The sequence below is a fragment of the Lynx rufus genome, unplaced genomic scaffold (assembly GCF_022079265.1).
Source record: "Lynx rufus isolate CCGP_SWC_20201006 ecotype Redwood Valley unplaced genomic scaffold, mLynRuf1.p SCAF_4, whole genome shotgun sequence".
Lineage (NCBI taxonomy): Eukaryota > Metazoa > Chordata > Mammalia > Carnivora > Felidae > Lynx > Lynx rufus.
Window position 1 is genome coordinate 13,618,077 of NW_025814856.1, and position 17,772 is coordinate 13,635,848.

Genomic DNA, 17,772 nt, shown 5'->3' on the forward strand with positions numbered 1-17,772 from the left:
CCCAGAAATTTTCTAGGAAATGTGAAGTTTTCAACGACAGTCTTTTATTTTTTAAGTTTTATTTATTTATGTATTTTGAGAGAGAGAAAACTTGATCAGGGGAAGGGGCAGAGAGAGAAGGGAGAGCGAGAATCCCAAGCAGGCTCTGCACTGACAGTGCAAAGTCTAGATGCAGGGCTCGAACTCACAAACTGTGAGATCATGACCTGAGCTGAAGTCGGAGGCTTAACTGACTCAGCCACCCAGGCGCCCCTCAACTGTAGTCTTAATTAGACTAAAGCATGACTCTCCAGCATGGGAGGAGTAGGGCAAGGGTCCAGAGTTCCCAGGCAACTATTGGATACAATTCACACAGCATGGCAACGGTGCCTGCGATGAGTGGAGCCCAGCAGGGTTACCGCTCAGTAACACATGGCTCCCAGGTAGCCTCCCTCTGGAGGGGAACCTGCACCCCTCAAGAAAGAGCAGGTTTCTGGTTCTGTCACCTGCAGGCTGTGTGGTATTGAGTGGGCCACCCCATCTGAGGAATGGCGAGGCTAATGGCACCCCTTCCTGGCAAAAAGATGCCAGGCCACCACTACACGGAAGTGCTTGCTGCCCACAACTGGAATAGGACCCATCCATCACTGTAGGAGCAGCAAATTCTCACCATCCGCCCACAGCACTGATGTGACCAGGGATAGTGCCCTGCCCTCTTCCTCCCACTACTCCACACTACTCCACCTCTGCAAAGGTTCTGGGGAATCTATTAGCCTCTCTGTGTGGGTGCTCTCTCCCCATCCCCTGGTCAAAGCCCAACTGACCTTCAAATACAGCTTAAACTTCCCTCCAGGGGAGGTTTTTCCTGATGTCCCAGAAGAGGGCAGCACCGCCCAATACCACTAAGCAGATGCTTCCCTCTTACAGCCCTGAGCTCACCAAAAGTGAAGCCAGAACTTATTGTGGGGTGCCTCTTGGGGCAGGAGTGTGTCTGCCAGGCCACCCAGTGGGTTCTCAGGACACTTGTGGGATAAACACACTCAGTCAAAACGGCATGATGGCTACATACCATAAGTCAGGGTTGTCGGTGCTGTTTTCTATGCTGAATTGTTCGATCTCTGGTCCCACCTGAGCAACAAATCTGGCCAGTTTCTCTGCAGTCTCCATTGTCTTGATGTCAACTATAAAACAAAGCAACTGTCGTGTGTCAGTTCTAGGCTGCTGCTTCCAATTTCAACTTTGGGGGACTGTGGAGACTAATTACAGAGACAGCCCTTGTGTCCCCTCACTGCATCCTTGCTCTTTGCCATAGGACTCTGCAGCTCTCTCCACAATTGGGACTGGCCCTGGGACTCCTGCTGACCAACAGAATGTGACATAAGGGTGGAACCTGGGCTTCGGAGGTCTCGAGCCCCCCTACTGCCTCTCCTGGAGGCCCAACCCCAACTGTCAGGTGAACAAACCCAGGCTAGCTGCTAGGGGGTGACAGGCATGTGGCCCCCATAACCCTGCTACCCCAGCCGATGGCCCCAACCAGTTGCTGCCCATAGACACAAATATAGGCCCAACTGAGTTCAGCAGACTCAGAGCAACAATGGATACCCCCAGTTTGAAGCCACAGTTTGGAATGTTTCGTTATATGGCAGTAGCTAGAGAATGTAGCACTTGTGGACATTTTTTTTTCCCCTCTCATTCCCACCTAGTGCTACGTGACAAATACTGGTCAGGGAGGGGCAGGCCTACTGCAGACAGAAAAGCTAATAGCCAGGAGAAACCAGAAAGTGCAGGTCAGCTAACCCTGAGGATAGCAGAGATCCTAGGGGAAAAAGAGGCAGCAGAATGAGAGACAAGGGCAGCCCAATGGAATGTAAAGAAGGGCAAGAATGGAGTGAGAAATGGATCAAGGAGCTTAAAGCCCCAAGCATGGGCACACGCCACAACCTGGTAGCCAGCAGTAGGACCTTGCAGGGAGGCACAGTCACCAGGTAGCTCGCTGAGTCAGGTCCACCCTCAGGACAGGAGGAATACTGCTACGGGACTCGAGGGCGAGCCCCTCTAGGAAACTAGAAAAAAGAAAGTGCCTCCACGTGCACCTGTCCTGGCCAGGTTCCTACTGCTTCTGCCTGCTGCTCAGACCATCCAGGTCGTACCCCCCCAACCCTGAAGATTGGTGAATCAGGGCTGAGGCCCAGAAGAGGGGGACAGGAATGAGTACTCACCGTCAGCAGATGGGCAGGGAGAGGAAGTTTGAGGGGCTTCAGAGACTTCCACTCCTGTTAGCTTGGGGGATGGGCCCGAGGCTTCTGGGCTGGGGTCCCCAGGAGAGGGTCCGGCTGGGTCTGGTGGGCAGTCCTTGGCAGCAGCATTTCCATCTGGCTGGGACAGCTTTCCCTGCAATGAACCTGGAGCCTGCCGGGCATGGTGTTTCAGTCTGGCACCCGAGGACAGGAGGGTCTGGGTCCCAGTGGTTGCTCTCCTCACCTTCCAGCCCCGGAGCCCTTGAGTGCGGAGCAGCCCCCGCCGCCGGCTGGGGAGGAGCTTCTTCTTGAGGCTCCGGATTGCCCGAGCATACAGCATGGCCCGGACCGCACACTCTGCTGCTGTGGGCTTTTGATCTGCTCCTGGTAAGGTATGGCTCATCCTCTGCATTTCTGCCAGCTTCAGTTTGTAATATTTATACTCCAGACTACTATCATCAGACAAAAACCTGTATAACAAAACAGGCACCGAAGGATATTGGTTAAAACACCACCCGATACCAAATCATTGCTACAACCACATTTCTGCACATCCTTTCTAAGTGGCAGCCTCCCTGCTGCGTGAGAAGCTCTGCTCCATGGACGGCCCAGGTCCCCCATCCTGCCCAGAGTAACTGTAGGGCAACAGGGAGCTCTGATCCAGCACTCGATTCCTCTTTGGGTCCCACCATCACCTGCCATGAAGGAACTCACAACCCCTGGTGGCCTTGTAACACAAACCAGTCACTCTGGAGCCACAGAGACACTGCCATTCTGTCAATTGTAGAACCCATTTTTGGGAGGTGACGCCCTTCAAAGGGCCCAGGGCGGCTGGGTGCTCAGTAACCCTTCAACAGCATCACTGAGGCCAGAGTGCCATGGTTGTGAAATCGTGTGCCAGAGCTGTAACAAGAGCAGTACAGGAAAGAGGAGGAGGCTGAGTCACGAGTACTGACATAGAAAGACATCCACCATAGGGCCAAAGAACACAGCAAGCTACAGAGGAACACCAACATTGGTAAGGACCCCATGAACTTGCTTTGTGTACATACATCCACGTGTATTTACTTTTCTCACACAGGTTCAAAGAATTTAAAGCAAACTTGATTAGCTCTGGGGAATGGATAGAAAAGAGGCATGGAGGGAAACTTACACATTCTTCACTTTGTTTCCCATTTCACTGGCCCCTTCTTTCATCTCTGTTAACCCTTCCCTTCTAGGGTCGGGTTTTTTGTTTTTTGTTTTTTTTGCCATTTCCTTCTAGCTTCATGTGGTGAATGCTTACGTTTACTCTTATTTCTGACAGATGCGTCCCAGTTTGCACTTTTCTCTACATGTGGTTGCAGCTGCATTCGGTGTATAGACCTCCCATGGCTGCTTCCCTCTAAAGAGTTTCCAATATCAGTTCTGATTCCCCTTCACTCAAAAGTTATTTAGAAGCAGGTTTTATTTTGGTTGTTGCTAGTTTTGACTTTTATGCGTTGGGTAATGTGACCCACGTGATTTTCCTTTCTTGGGATGTGCTGAGATTTTCTCTGTGACCTTATATATAACAGGTTTTTGTGAATGTTCAATTTCAGTCTGTGTTAAAGAAGAATGAATATTATTTGGTGGGTATGGCAATATTTCAGGTGGCCTTCAGACTGTTAGACATTAAGAGGCCACTTACTAGGTGAGGTTCCTGATCACCAAGGACAGAAATCGAATGGATGCCAGCTGCCTGCATGAAGCAGGGTGCCAGCAGCACCACGGGACATGGAGTGTCCCTGGCGGGCAGCTCCATGGAACACTCCTGCTGCTGCTGCTATCTGCACAGTTAAAGTCTGGCTGGATGTGAGGAAACAGGCTGCATGCTGCCTGAGACACTCTGCTGGGCCAACAGCAGCATCCTGCCAGATGGTACCCTAAGAAACAAGGATTCCTACATAAAAGAACACTGACCAACACAGATGGTCTGGTTCTCTTATCAAATGCAGCCCCAGCAAGGGTACCCTTCACCCGGGGCAAAAAGCAGAGTCAGCACCCAGGTCATCCAGAACCCCAGGATGCAGGTCCCTTTCCCCTGGACAGCTCTGATGCCAAGTTCAGTCTGAGGATGTCAGTCACGAATTAACCTCCCCAAGTTCTAGTGGACCATAATGTTAAAAGCATAGAACAAGGGGTGCCTGGGTGGCTCAGTTGGTTAGGCATCCGACTTTGGATCAGGTCATGCTCTCATGGTTCACAGGTTCGAGCCCTACATCGGGCTCTGTGCTGACAGCTCAGAGCCTGGAGCCTGCTTTGGATTCTGTCTCCCCCTCTCTCTCTGCCCCTCCCCTGCTCATTCTCTGTCTCTGTCTTTCTCTCAAAAATAAATAAACATTAAATAAATAAATAAATAAATAAATAAATAAATAAATACACACACAGAACATTCCCAAGCCAGCCTGCTGGGTTCAAATCCCAGCATAGCCACTTATTAGCCACGAGATTTACTGAATTTTTCTGTGCCTCAGTTCCTCTATCTGTAAGATGGGATGGACAGATGGTAATAATAAACTACATCATCACGTTGTTGTGAGGCTTGAGTTATACACTTTTACTTGTAAGGAAAACCCTTTAAACACTGCTTGGCATTCATTACTGCTCAACAAACATTAGCACATCATCTTTACCTTATACCCGCTCACTGTGTTGTAACTATTCCCTTATTTAGATGACATCTACCCATTTCAGAGAATTATATTCAAGTCTCCTGACACGATACAGAGCGATCAATTCCTCTTGTATTTCCAAATGTTATTTATTCACACAACTCTAAGCTGCGTAGTTCGGGCATCAAGATTCCCAACTGTTGCAGCGAAGCAGCACCTGGAAATTGTGCCGGGGACTTCCAAGTCTGGATAATACCTTACCCAGAGGGTTTGGCCTCTGCTTTCCCCTACCAATCTGAGCCTCTCTAGCTTCCTTCCTTCAGCATGCACACTGATTGAGAACAAGAGCCTGGATGAGAATCTCAACTCTGTCTTACTAGCTTTGTACTCTTGAGGTAAAAGGACTCCCTAGGCCTCAAGTTTCTGGTCTGTAGAATAAGGATGGCATCAGACCCGCCTCATGAGGTTTACGAGGATTCAACCAGTTAGTGCTTAAATCTATAAAGCACTGAGAAGAGTACCAAGTACAGAGAAAGCAAAAGTGTTTGATAATGAAGTTTTCAATAAATAACGATAGAACAGTTAGGTTGCTGGTTTGTTTTTTTAACTTTTAAGTTATATGCTCACCTCATTCTAAACATGAAAATAATCCAAATGAGTGCAAGAATTCTGTAAAAATAAAAGCAAATAAGATCCAACCGTTCCCCTTCATGCTGCTTAAGACCAAACCCCTGGTACTGTTACATGGAAATTTATGCCTTTCAAGCATCTTTAGTAATTACAATAACAAGAATACTAAGTCCTGGGCGCCTGGGTGGCTCAGTAGGTTGGGCATCTGACTTCGGTTCAGGTCACGATCTCATGGTTCATGAGTTTGAGCCCTACATCAGGCTCTCTGCTGTCAGCATAGAGCACACTTCTGATCCTCTGCCACCCCCCCCTGCCCCTCCCTAATGGTTGGTCTCTCTCTCACTCGAAATAAATAAACTTAAAAAAAAAAAAAAAAAGGCAGGGAGTTTGGGTGGCTCAGTCGGTTGAGCGTCTGACTTTGGCTCAGGTCACGATCTCACAGTTCATAGGTACAAGCCCTGCATCGGGCTCCCTGGTGACAGCTCAGAGCCTAGAGCCTGCTTTGGATTCTGTGTCTCCCTCTCTTTCTGCCGCTCCCCCACTCACACTTTCTCTGTCTCTCAAAATAAATAAATGTTACAAAAAAAAAAAAATTAAAAAAATAAAATACTAAGTCCAGTATAGGTACAATGCTGATCAAACAAGGCCTAAATAGACACTGAAAAAAAGAAACTACAACTAGATGTACTATGAGGAAATGTGTCAACTTTGTTAATTAACAAAGGAATATGAGGTAAAACATCACACTATGAAATTATCTCAAAGTCAAAACACAGTTGAGGGCACAGCATGCTTACAGAGGATAGCGAGTGTCAACTGGGACAGATAACCCACAAAAAATAACCTGATGATAAAGATCGACGGTCTCCACCAGGGACAACTCCTGCCCCAGGTGGGTAGCATTTAGGAGGGAGGATTCTACTGGCATCCAGCATCTGGGGGAGGCCAAGGATGCCACTGAATAATCTGCAAAGCACAGGACAGTCCCCACCACAGAGGCTTATCCAGAGTCAGAAGTCAATCATGCTGCAGCTGAGAAACAGTGACAGAGATCAAAGCCTCTAAAGTTAACTTTGGGGGCGCCTGGGTGGCTCAGTCGGTTAAGCGGCCGACTTCGGCTCAGGTCATGATCTCGCGGTCCGTGAGTTCGAGCCCCGCGTCGGGCTCTGTGCTGACAGCTCAGAGCCTGGAGCCTGTTTCAGATTCTGTGTCTCCCTCTCTCTGACCCTCCCCCGTTCATGCTCTGTCTCTCTCTGTCTCAAAAGTAAATAAATGTTAAAAAAAAAAAAAAATTTAAAGTTAACTTTGTCTTTAGCCCAGTAATTTCATGCCCAGATATTCCCCTAATAAACTGCCAGAAATGTAGACAGAAAAACAAGCAAAATGTTGTTCATCATAATAGTATTTACAGTGGGGAAAAACTAGAAAGTATCTAAGAACCCACCAATGGGCAATGGTCAAGTATGCTATGGTACCTGCATACGACGGAAGGAGTGCAACCACCGATTAACAGGGACAGTGATGTTACATTTGAAACGCAGGACATACTAAGAGGGAGAAACGGTGGAGTTGAGTGATGGTATCTTTACCTTTTTACTTTTCTCTATTTTTACAAAGGGCATATGCCACTTTTAAAATATTTTCACTTGCAGCAATCTAATCTAGAGATAATCCTAAACACATAAGAAAATATGAGACGTTAAGTGATTCACTGAAGCAGTTTCACACAGTATATAATCAAAATCATTCTGAAAATCCAATAAGAGAGGAATGGCTAAACTCTGGCCACCTTCTCTATGGAGTGTAAATGCAGCTCTCTGAAAACGCTTATGAAGAATAAAGAATATGAGCATTTTGCCGTGTTCTCTAAAATGAGCAGGAAAAATACATATAAATACATACATACAAATAAAAATAAGAACAGGACAGATCATAGTAAAACCACAGCTACATTAAACAAAAACCCAAACAGCCCACAGTGAGCAGGAAGACTGGAGGCAAACATGCAAAAATGTCAGTAGATGTTGGTGGGCACACAGGTGGCTTCCCCCGACTATCTGTTGTTCCTGATTTCCAGTAAAAAGTACTATATTTATGGTCAAAACTTTAATTTTAAAAAGTAGTTCTATTCATGTGAAGAGTGAATAAGGCAAAAGGAAAGAGTTTAACAAACAGTAGCAACAAGTCACAAACAACTGCTGTGGCACATTCCTTATCTTCATGTGCTCTGTGCATGTACCTCTCACCTCATCCTTAAGTCAGCGCAGAGGGTTGAGAGGTTCCATGCCCGGATGAGAGAAGGCCACATGGCATGCCTGCAGGAGGGCCAGGGCTTGAACAGGTGAACCTGACCCTCCCTCATGCTCTTCCCACTGGCAAATACCAATGCTCAAAACAGATATCTCACTCACCCTCTGCATTGGATACCATCACGACACCAAGTTTGCCATGTGTTCTATGGGAGGGATGTGGAGGGCCAAAATTTAAAGACCTACCAGTAAGCAGGGTCCTCCTTGAGAAGAGTTCTCTCTTTGGGAGACAGGCTGCCTCCGACAATACGTGTGACCAGCTGGTCGATAGTGTCCACCACCTTGTGATCTGCTCGCTGAGGAACCGCTGGAACACACAAAAGGGCTTTTCTGAGAAACGCATTGGACCGCGTGGGGCCTGAGACAACCAGGACAGAGCCAGAGGCTTAGGATGGAACTTAAGCAGGCACCAGTGACCAAAATCCTCATTCCCGAGAAACCAGCGTTGAAAAGAGGAAAGCAGCACAGTATTTTAAAAACCAATATGTAAAATATCTTCCCAAAAGACAGAACAGCATAAACACTAGGAAAGAAAGTCACAAGCTCACGAGGACTATACAGAGCAATGTATGCATATATTCTATAGAAGGAAATGATTTGCAGCAACTCAATTCTGTTTTCATGTATCGCTTAACTAGAATGTTCACATTCAGGAAAAAATATAAAAGATATAAAACATGTCTAGGTATAAAACACATAAAAAAAATATTTAGGTTATGATTCCCAATACAAAAGAGGTAAGAAAAGATATATAAATACAGACATGTAGTAAAAAAGATTAGAAGGAAATATTCCAGAATGTTAATAGATGTTATCTATGAATGGTAGATTTACCAGGGACTTCATTTTCTTTGTGCTTTAGCTATAAAAAATAAATATGTAGGGGTGCCTGGGTGGCTCAGTCGGTCCAACTTCAGCTCAGGTCATGATCTTCTGATCCGTGAGTTTGAGCCCCTCATTGGGCTCTGTGCTGACAGCTCAGAGCCTGGAGCCTGTTTCAGATTCCACGTCTCCCTCTCTCTCTCTGCCCCTCCCCAGCTCATGCTCTGTCTCTCAAAAATGAATAAACATTAAAAAAAAAAATTTAAATATGCATGCTTTATAATCAGAAAACATATATATAAATTTGCAAAACAAAATTCCCTAATCAAAAAAGTGAGTGGCCCTAAGGTAGATGTTCATAGAAAATATTTGAATATATGAAAAGAAAAGCATTTCCTAAAGTATAAACTTCCTTCAATATGAATTTTAATTTACAATGCCACCAGCAACACAGAAGAGCATCTGTGCCCTCAATTAATAAGACTGTTTATTTAGTTTTCTGATATTTGCTAATTTTAATATCACAGAATGGTCTGTTCGGTCATTTGATAAAAACCACTCCAGGAGGTACCTGGGTGGCTCAGTCAGTTAAGCATCCGACTTTGGCTCAGGTCATGATCTTGCGGTTTGCAAGTTTGAGCCCCACATCGGGCACTGTGCTGTCAGCCCAGAACCTGCTTCAATCCTGTCACCCTTTCTCTCTGCCCCTCCCCTGCTTCTGCACTAAGGTAAACATTTAAAACCAAAAAAAGAATCTGCAAAAACCACTCCTGAACTTGAGAGGTTTGCCCGTTTGTTGTGTTGAGTAACTAACTGCACTGTCCTCTCCTTGCCTATGTCCAAGATACAGCTTTGAGCTTATTTTAAGTATCAGTGTAAGCTTTTTATACCGGATAAACTGATTCTTCAATTGTCGTGCTGTTGCAAGTATTTCCCCTTTGATTATTGGCTCTCATTTTATAGAACTTTTAGTTTTACATGACTTTACAGAGGAGTAAGAGTTCAAAGTCAGAAGCTTTCAAAAACAATACAACTTTTGGATCACTACAACCACCTCTTGAGAAGGTAACCACAAGCAAGGGCCCCAGCTTTGGCCCCATAATCCTCCTCTTGAGACCAAATTCTACAGAGAACTTAAAAAATAACAGGAAGAGTCATCAAAGCATTCAACCGAAGATGTCATCTCAGCATTTCTAACAGTAATGGAAGCAGCAGCAGAGCAGTGCCCCACAAGACATGGGCTCTGGTGCCATCTACCTGCTGTCCAGACAGCCCAGGCTTGCAGATGTCAATTATTAGGGAACCCGCCTCTGCTTAGCCTCAGAGGCCTCTAGTAAAAGGCAGCATGAGTCCCACATCAAGGGAAGGGTGAGGTAATTTACGTTAGGTCAGTATCATGATGCAGCAATTGCTGTAGAAACACAGAAAAAGACCTTTGATAGTCCTGTAAAAGAACAGACTGTAGTGTTTTCAGTACAGCAAGACAGCAGCTGTGGGCAAACCTGTGAAGCAGCAAAACCAGGGAAGGGTGGTGGGCAACTTTAAGTTATGGGAGACTTTTTCATACAAAGTTCTTCAGTACTGACATTACACTGACTTACCACTCCCCCACTTTGGGGGGTGTGGGAAGGAGGGGTCCTGCTTCGGCCCTGAGCCCACTTCTGGAAGGCTCCCTCTCCTAGAGGTAGGTGTGGCTGCCCATCCATAGTGGGACCTACTCTGTGCCTGATGTAGTCAGGGTTCCATAAGTGTATAGGGGAGTAAAGAGATTCAGGGACAAATAAGGCTTTCCCACATGGCTGGGGCAATGGAAGGTGAAAACCGTCTTGGGGGGAAAAGGACTTCCTCCTCCGGAGGTAAAGGGGGGAAAAGTGCTTCCTCGCCGGTCACAAAGCCACCACATAATGCTCATGATTTCTGGGTCAGGTCTGGACTATGACAGCATTCATCCTGGGCGCTAAGCAGGAGAGAGAAGGGATACCAAATAGCCAGTGTTTATATTACCTCTTTGTTGGCCTTTCTGGAACCTCCTCAAAGCTGATTCGTTAACTGCAGGTTACCAGATGTACCTAAGTGATCTATCGATCTTTAGCCATTCTAGAAAACTGAGTCACTCAGGGTAGAAAGGTGCTTCTACTACCTGGGCAGACCTGGCTAATCTCTGCCAGTCCCTTGACATAGCTCAAACACAGCCTCCCCAACTCCCCTGGGCTGGGCTCTCTTCCATCCCCCTTAATCCTGGCACAGGAGAAGCTGGGTTTTATCATTTCTGTCCCTTAAGAGCCTGGGGACTCCCCAGAGACAGAGCCCAGTGTTTACTTTCCCCTCTAGTAATACCTTAGTGTGGGAAAGAGGGGGATGCTGTAACAACAAGGGCTTCTTAACCTTGGCTGCAGAATGGTACAACACCCCCCCACACACACACCCGCCAGAAGGCAGAGGCAAAATTGTGTACAAATACATGTGCATTTTTCCTGACCAGGGCCACAGCTTTTGATCAGGAGTCTGTGACCCAGAAACATCTAAGGACTTCTGTGGTAGACAGAAGATTCCTAATATATGTTTACAGAATGCATGGCAGACATGTACACTGGCCAATCGGAGTTTTCTACTAAAATTCTGATGTTTCCAGTTGGCTAAAAAATTCTGTGTAAAAATCTCAAAGAAAATAAGAGACATTACAAGAAAACATGACAAACGAACTAATCACAAGAAATAGGAACTTTCGCTGCTTTCCTTACCATCACTCAGCCCACTTGGAGACGTGGCCTGGACTTCGGGTTTGGTAGGAGGAACCGTTTTCTCCTCATCTTGGGTTGGCTCGGGTTCGGCTTTCTTGACCTGGAGGGGACACCCACTGCTGACCAGCCAGGCCTTCAGGTGATCGATGTACTCTCTTCCAAACAGAGTAGAGTCCTCAAAATTTGGAAACGCGGCAGGAGAGGGAGCTAGATCTTGGAGGCCGACAGCTTCTAAGATTTTCTCTTGCCGGAAAGAAGAGGCCAAGGAGAAAGTCTGTCCCAAGAGGGCTAGAGATTTCCGGCAGAGAGAATTGGTGGTCTCCAGGGCAACAGCCAAGTCCAGGGGATTGCTGAGGGTCTTCATTTTGACACTCAGCTCATAGGCATTGCAGGCCATGAGGAGGGGTGTGACACTCTTCAGAAGCCGGTCTTGAAGCCTCATTATATACTTGTCAAAGGGCTTTATGATTTCAAAAAAGCAATTTTTGGTCTTCACAGCACCTTTGTCTAAAAGCATATTTAAAAACTCGTTATCAACTCTGGGTGTTTTCAAAGCAGAGTGCTTTAAAAATTTGATAGTAAAAAAGCAAAAATCTCTGTGCTCTGGTTTTAAGGAGCATTTGAATGAAGCGAGCATTTTAGCACAGGTTTCGGTTTCGAGTTCAAAGAGAGTCTGGAAAAGCTGGGAAAATTTAACATCATCTTTTATGGTGTGGAATCCTGCCCATTTGATTATTTCTATCCCAAATCTCGAAAAAACATCAGACTTATCTATGAGGTCAAAGCTCATCTTTCTTCTGGGGAGCCGAATATCCTTCAGACTGAGCCCCAAAGGGATCTGAGTAGGAAACTGGATATCTTCTGTCCCTGGGTTCGTCCCCAGGGTCACATCAGGACTTGAGGTGGTTTTCTGGATTTGGTTGGTGCCCTGAGTTTTGGGAGTAATACGGTTTACAGTGGGTACTTTTTTCGTACTCACACTTCTTAGTGTGACAAGCTTTCCAACTCCCCCTTTAGATGGGAGGAGGCCCTGAGTCTCCCCCTTTCCTAAAAGGGCCCCCTCCTGGTCAACGATGTTTAGACCCCGGCCTCTGCCCTGGACTTGGCCACTGCCCCTCAGCACAGAGTCTGTCTCCCCTGGACGGTCCACGTCGTAATCCCGACTCTCTTTCTCCAAACACTCTTTCTCAATCAGCCTGGAGGAACCGAATTCCCCCAGTAGTGCAGAAGGACCAAAACTATACTCCTGCGACCAGGGGGATTCTTGAGAAACAGGGTGGCCAAAGTCTTGTTCCCAAGAGCCACGGAGTGCAAATTTCCAGTCCTGAGAACGGAAATGTCCCAATTTCCGGTGGCCAAAAACTTGGTCTCGGGAATCAGAGTGGGAAAATTCCAGATCCCGACCACATTCTTTGCGAAAGAAGCTGTCTTCACTTACAGAAGGGTTGCTTGATCTGAAAGAAGGTCCTGGAAATACATCACCTCTCAGGCTTTCTCTCCCAGTGTCTCGAGGGTGGGCTACAGATCCAGCCAGAGTGTATCTGCTGTCACTAGGAATGTCATCATACATATCTGCTCTGGCTCGTGGGACTGTCCTTAGAAGATCTGAAATAAACGATCCAAAGAAGAACACAAAGGTAATTTAGACCAGAGGCTGCAAACGGACAGTCCACAGACCATCAGCCAGCAAGGGGACTTTATCTGCTAGAGCGCAGTATTTATTTCCAACATTTAAAATAAGTGTGGCTTTATTTAGAAATCTGGGTTTACTACTTATAAAAACAGAAGAAGACCTACAACCACTGGGCACACACATGCCCTGATGACAGTCCACAGAGGCTGGGCAAAAGTGCCCCTCACTTATTTGGCCTTCCTGTCCGGGCTCTGTAGGGATCTTCTTTTAAACTAACGGAAGGGTGTCTGGTCCCCAAATAATCTGGGCTTCTTTACTAAAACTGGAGCGCTTGTATGTTTCTACTTCTACCACACAGAAGACAGGTTTGCAGGAGGCTATTTGCCCTCCCTGCGTCTAAGGAGTGTTGGACCACAGTGCCACTGAGGCAGAAGCCACGGCTGACACTTCACACCCCGTAGCCGACCACAGCGGAGCACTTGACCAAAAGGTGGCAGATAGGCTCCCCGTGGAAAGGTCCACTGGGCCAACCAATCTTCTGAAATAACAAAGGAACTAAGAGGGGACACAGAAGCTAAACAAGCCACAGCAAGAGAGGCCATAATGAAAACTGAACAGTGTGTGTAGAAATGAGAAAAATAGGAATCTAGACTTGCATTTGCTTATTCAAGTAACTAACTCTTGATTTTGGCTCAGGTCATGATCCTAGGATGGGCTCCACACTGAGTGTGGAGGCTGCTGAAATCTCTCCTCTCTCTCTCCCCCGCTCATTTTCTCTCTAAAATAAAATTTAAAAAATTTAAATAATTAAAAGAAGTGAACTATGGGCATATAGGAATAGCAGACCTCAGGGAGACTTTGCAGAGTAGCTTCCTAACGTTCTAGCTTGTGAATCAGAACCTATTACCTAGTCAAGAAGTCAAAAGAGAGAGAAAGATACCAGGAAGTAGTAACGGGCCAAGAGGCCACAGGAAGCTAAAGCTTTACATAAACCCAAGTTTATGCATTCAACAAGTACTTACTAAGCAACTAATATGTATGGGCACTGCTCCAGGCAACGTAATTATAGCAAGGAAAGGAGACAGTAAAGTCTCTACCCTCCTGGATTTGTCAGTTGAGGGAGCCAAACAATAAAAATCCATCACATGTAAGAAAGTTCCAATAGGAAATATCCAGCAGGAAGGAACACAAACAGGGGAAGCCATTTTCAGACAGGCTGATCAAGGTGGGTAGCTCTAACAATGTACCTGAGCAGCAGAGGCCTGGTGTGAGAGGCCAGACCGCGCGGTTATGGAGGAAGCCTTCCACACAAAGGGAGCATGAGCACAAAGCCCTGCAGCAGGACTAGCAGGGAACGAGTGTAGCCAGAATGGAACAGAGGAACAAGGGGCAAAGCAGTAAGAAGGCAGCTCCTAGATTCTGTCGTACACTGGAGCCCTTAGGGACCCCCAGGCATCCTGATTTAATTGATTAGGAGAGGGTGTGGCCTGCGCAGTAGGGTTTTTAAAGGGTCCCCAGATAATTCCAACAAGCAGCAAAGTTACAGAACCACTATGACACAAAATGTGAACAGAACAGGAGTACCAGATCAAGTGAGGCCCTCGATGGACTCTACAGTTTACTCTGAACAAGATGGAAAGCCATGAAGGGGTTTGGAGTAAAGGGATGACTTCGTTGGCTGCTGCTCAGGGAACTGACCACAAAAGACAAGAGTGGATATGGATGTTCCAGCAAAATCCACCGGGATAATCCTGGTATTGACAGCTATTGATGGCATGAATAGGGCACAGCATTAAAGGAAGAGTAGAGGCTGGAGTCTGCACAACAGGATTTTCCAATGCCTTGTAAACCAATGCAGACTAGAGCAGATACAGTGAAAGGCTGACCAATGGACCACACGGCTAACTCTGTGACAAAGTGGTGGTTCCAGAACCATCCAGCATCCTATTGGTTTCCGAGTACAGATCCCGCCCCCCATTTTTCTTGACAAAACTAAGATACATATTGATGTTTGAGTCTCTAGGTAAAGATAAAATCTCCACATATGTGTATGTGTGTACATATATGTATAAGTATACACATATACACATGTGAGGACACATGTCAACATGTAAGTATTCAGGATTACGCGAACATATCACCGGAAGAACCGAAGGATGCACAAATCTGTGGTGACACAGATACGGTTACTTCAGAGGGCTAAGGAAGCAGCTAAGAACTTCTAAATTTTTACTCCTAACTACTTTATAATTCTTCCAATCCTTCGTAACGGGAATGTATTTGTGTACCACTCAAGCAATTTTTAAAAACTCAGAAGCTGAAGACAGCTTCTAGCCTCCAGCTTCTCCACATCCAAAGCACACAAGTTATCCCTACCCCAAGCACTTAATTCACTCAACCAACACTGAGGAAGTTTCCTCGGTGGAGACTGGCTCAGGGGTGGGCGCGGTGAGCAGCACAGACCTGAAGGAGGCCTGGGGGAGGCTGGCCCACCTCAGAAAAGTAAGGGCTCAGCACACTGCCCTAGGACTCGGAAGAACAACCAAACCAACCTCAAAACCTGCAGGAGCTTCCAGGGGGAAGGCACCAGCAAGCTGGGTCTTAGCGCCTGAGGGAATTAACCAGGCTGGGCTGGGGAGGGATTCAAAGGCAAGGACAGGCAGCACAGTGTCCCTGAAACACGAGCCTCAAGGCAGGAGATGAGGGCTGCGACCCTCGAGCGCCGTGGTGAGGAACCTCCCTGTCATCCTACAAACTCCGTGCACACCATTTTTTATTCTGCTAGCATGACATTTCAAAACTTTCCAAAGGGAAGGTTTTCAGGCAGGGCCTACACTTGGCAGCCTCCCATGCCCTTGTCTCGCACACATCACTGTTACCTGGCCGTTCCCGTACTTGTCTGAGGATGTGACCCCAAAATGGGGGGCCCCAAGAGTCCAAGTAGGGCCTTGGCCCAGCAAGGCCGGCATTAATAGATCAGCGGGGAGGGCAGACTTGAGGGGAATGAAGCCAGAAGCCGAGAGACTGCTGAGGAGATTATTGCAATAATCCAGGTGAGAACTAGTAAGAGCTCAGATCTGGGCAGCAATGGTGGGGATGGAGCCGGGAGACTGATTCAAGAACCCTCCTTTAGGTGGGGGAGGATGCCTGGGGCGGAGAAGCGTCAGAGAATGACAATACCCACTTCCCTGTGATGAGCTGACAGGGGGACCAAGAGAAAAGTTTATCTCCCCTCGACAAATAAGGAAGGTAGGATCAGAAGAACTCCAGAGTGTGCCCAAGGTACCGATATCCTCCTGCCCTGACCCTAAAAGCATGCCCCGTAACTACCCTCCCACCAAAGAAACCAAGCACTTTAATTCACCTTGAGCTTTAAACTGAAGAGCTTCACCTACGGCCTCACCACTGGGGTCCATGTGATATCGGTTAGCTTTTTCTTGCAAAACAGCATCAAAAGTCTCCTGTGCAATTCGCCTAGCTGCCATGTTTCTCTGACCTGTAGTGAGAGGGGAAAAAAAGACACTAAGAATGACAACTAATGCTCACATGGCCCGCTCTATTCCACCTAACCCTCAAAGTAACAGGACAAGTAATCGATAACTCAACATGGTGCTGCAGAGGGAGGCCAGATTATTCTACGGGGGCTTCTGCCCTCACAGAGTTCACAGGGGCGTTGGCTGAGGAGCAAACCAAGCATTGTGACCTTAGACAATTTATTTTGCTTCTCTGAGCCCATTTCCTCAGAATCCCTACCTGTTGGGGTTACTGCACATAAGAGTATAGGCGGTGGGACCATACCCCTCGCACGTGGGATCTTTAGGAGAGCTGCGATCTTTCCCATTTCTATTTTCCTATTTCACAGACACGCAAAGAGGATCTGAGGACTGACTTGCCCTCTGAGAGGAGCCTCTCAACCAACAAGTGAGTGGAGGAGTCCCTGACTGGTGACAGAGCTTGCTCTGTACCAGGTCCTCTGGTCGGAAAGGGACTCTCACAATCTCGTTTACTTCTTCCAACAACCCAGTGAAAAGCGGGTGCTGTTATAAACGACACTATACAGAAGAAAAGATAGACTCGGGCTAAGTGACCCACCCAAGGTCAGACAGCCCAGACTGAAACCTGGCAAACAGGGCACGGGTAGTGGGGACAAAGCCCTGAACGCTGACGGGGAAAAAGACGGGAGAAGCAACAATGAGGAATCCAGCGGCTACCTCCTTAACCAAAATATCCCTTCCATCTTGAAACATCCAACCTCAAGACTCAAACCTGCCCTACCTCATAGTCATTTCTTACACCCATCACCCCCTTTGCTCATCCTTAAGCCCTTTTCCTGGGGCGCCCCTTGTTCGGTGCCATCGAAGGGCAGGGTCTCCCAGCCAGGGGGCTCCGGATCAAATCGAGTGACCTAACCTTTTTACGCCTCCATTTCCCCATCCATGGAATGGGCAGCTCGTGGTGGGGGCTGCTGTGGGGAGTGAACCAGGTAACAAATGGTAAAGGGCTCGATACAGCGGCTGGCCGCCGTAATCCCCGTACGGGCTGGGTGGAATGAATGGACGAAAGAACCCTTCGGGCGTGGCCCGCCTCCTACCGGCCTAGCCTCCGAAGACGAAGAAAAGGGGGCGTCGGGCCTGGGAGGCCGAAGACCGCCCCCCAGGCCGACCCGGCCGGGACGCCGCCGATGCGCAGCGCGAGGGCCGTGCTCGCGGCATCACGCCCCGCGGCCCCCGGGGCCGAGCCCGAGCCTCCCACCCCGGGGCCCGCCCACCGACGACGCCCGGGCCCAGG

The 17,772-nt window shown here is 47.5% G+C and overlaps 1 protein-coding gene across 7 annotated transcripts in view; it reads right to left on the bottom strand.

Moving 5' to 3' along the window:
- SUGP2 (SURP and G-patch domain containing 2) overlaps positions 1–17,772 on the bottom strand; it is a 32,287-nt gene that overhangs the window by 14,281 nt on the left and 234 nt on the right. For 6 of the 7 annotated variants that reach the window (XR_006965035.1, XM_047095353.1, XM_047095352.1 and 3 more), the window contains exons 2-6: positions 16,349–16,480; positions 11,352–12,956; positions 7,975–8,095; positions 2,199–2,686; positions 1,049–1,160 (exon numbers count right to left, since the gene is read on the bottom strand). Coding sequence is in view for 6 of the 7 variants with exons in the window: in XM_047095353.1 (XP_046951309.1) it covers positions 1,049–1,160; positions 2,199–2,686; positions 7,975–8,095; positions 11,352–12,956; positions 16,349–16,480 (2,458 nt within the window). In the remaining variant the exon portion in view is untranslated. The remainder of the gene's footprint in view (positions 1–1,048; positions 1,161–2,198; positions 2,687–7,974; positions 8,096–11,351; positions 12,957–16,348; positions 16,481–17,772) is intronic. The other variant, XM_047095356.1, reaches the window with a different exon arrangement.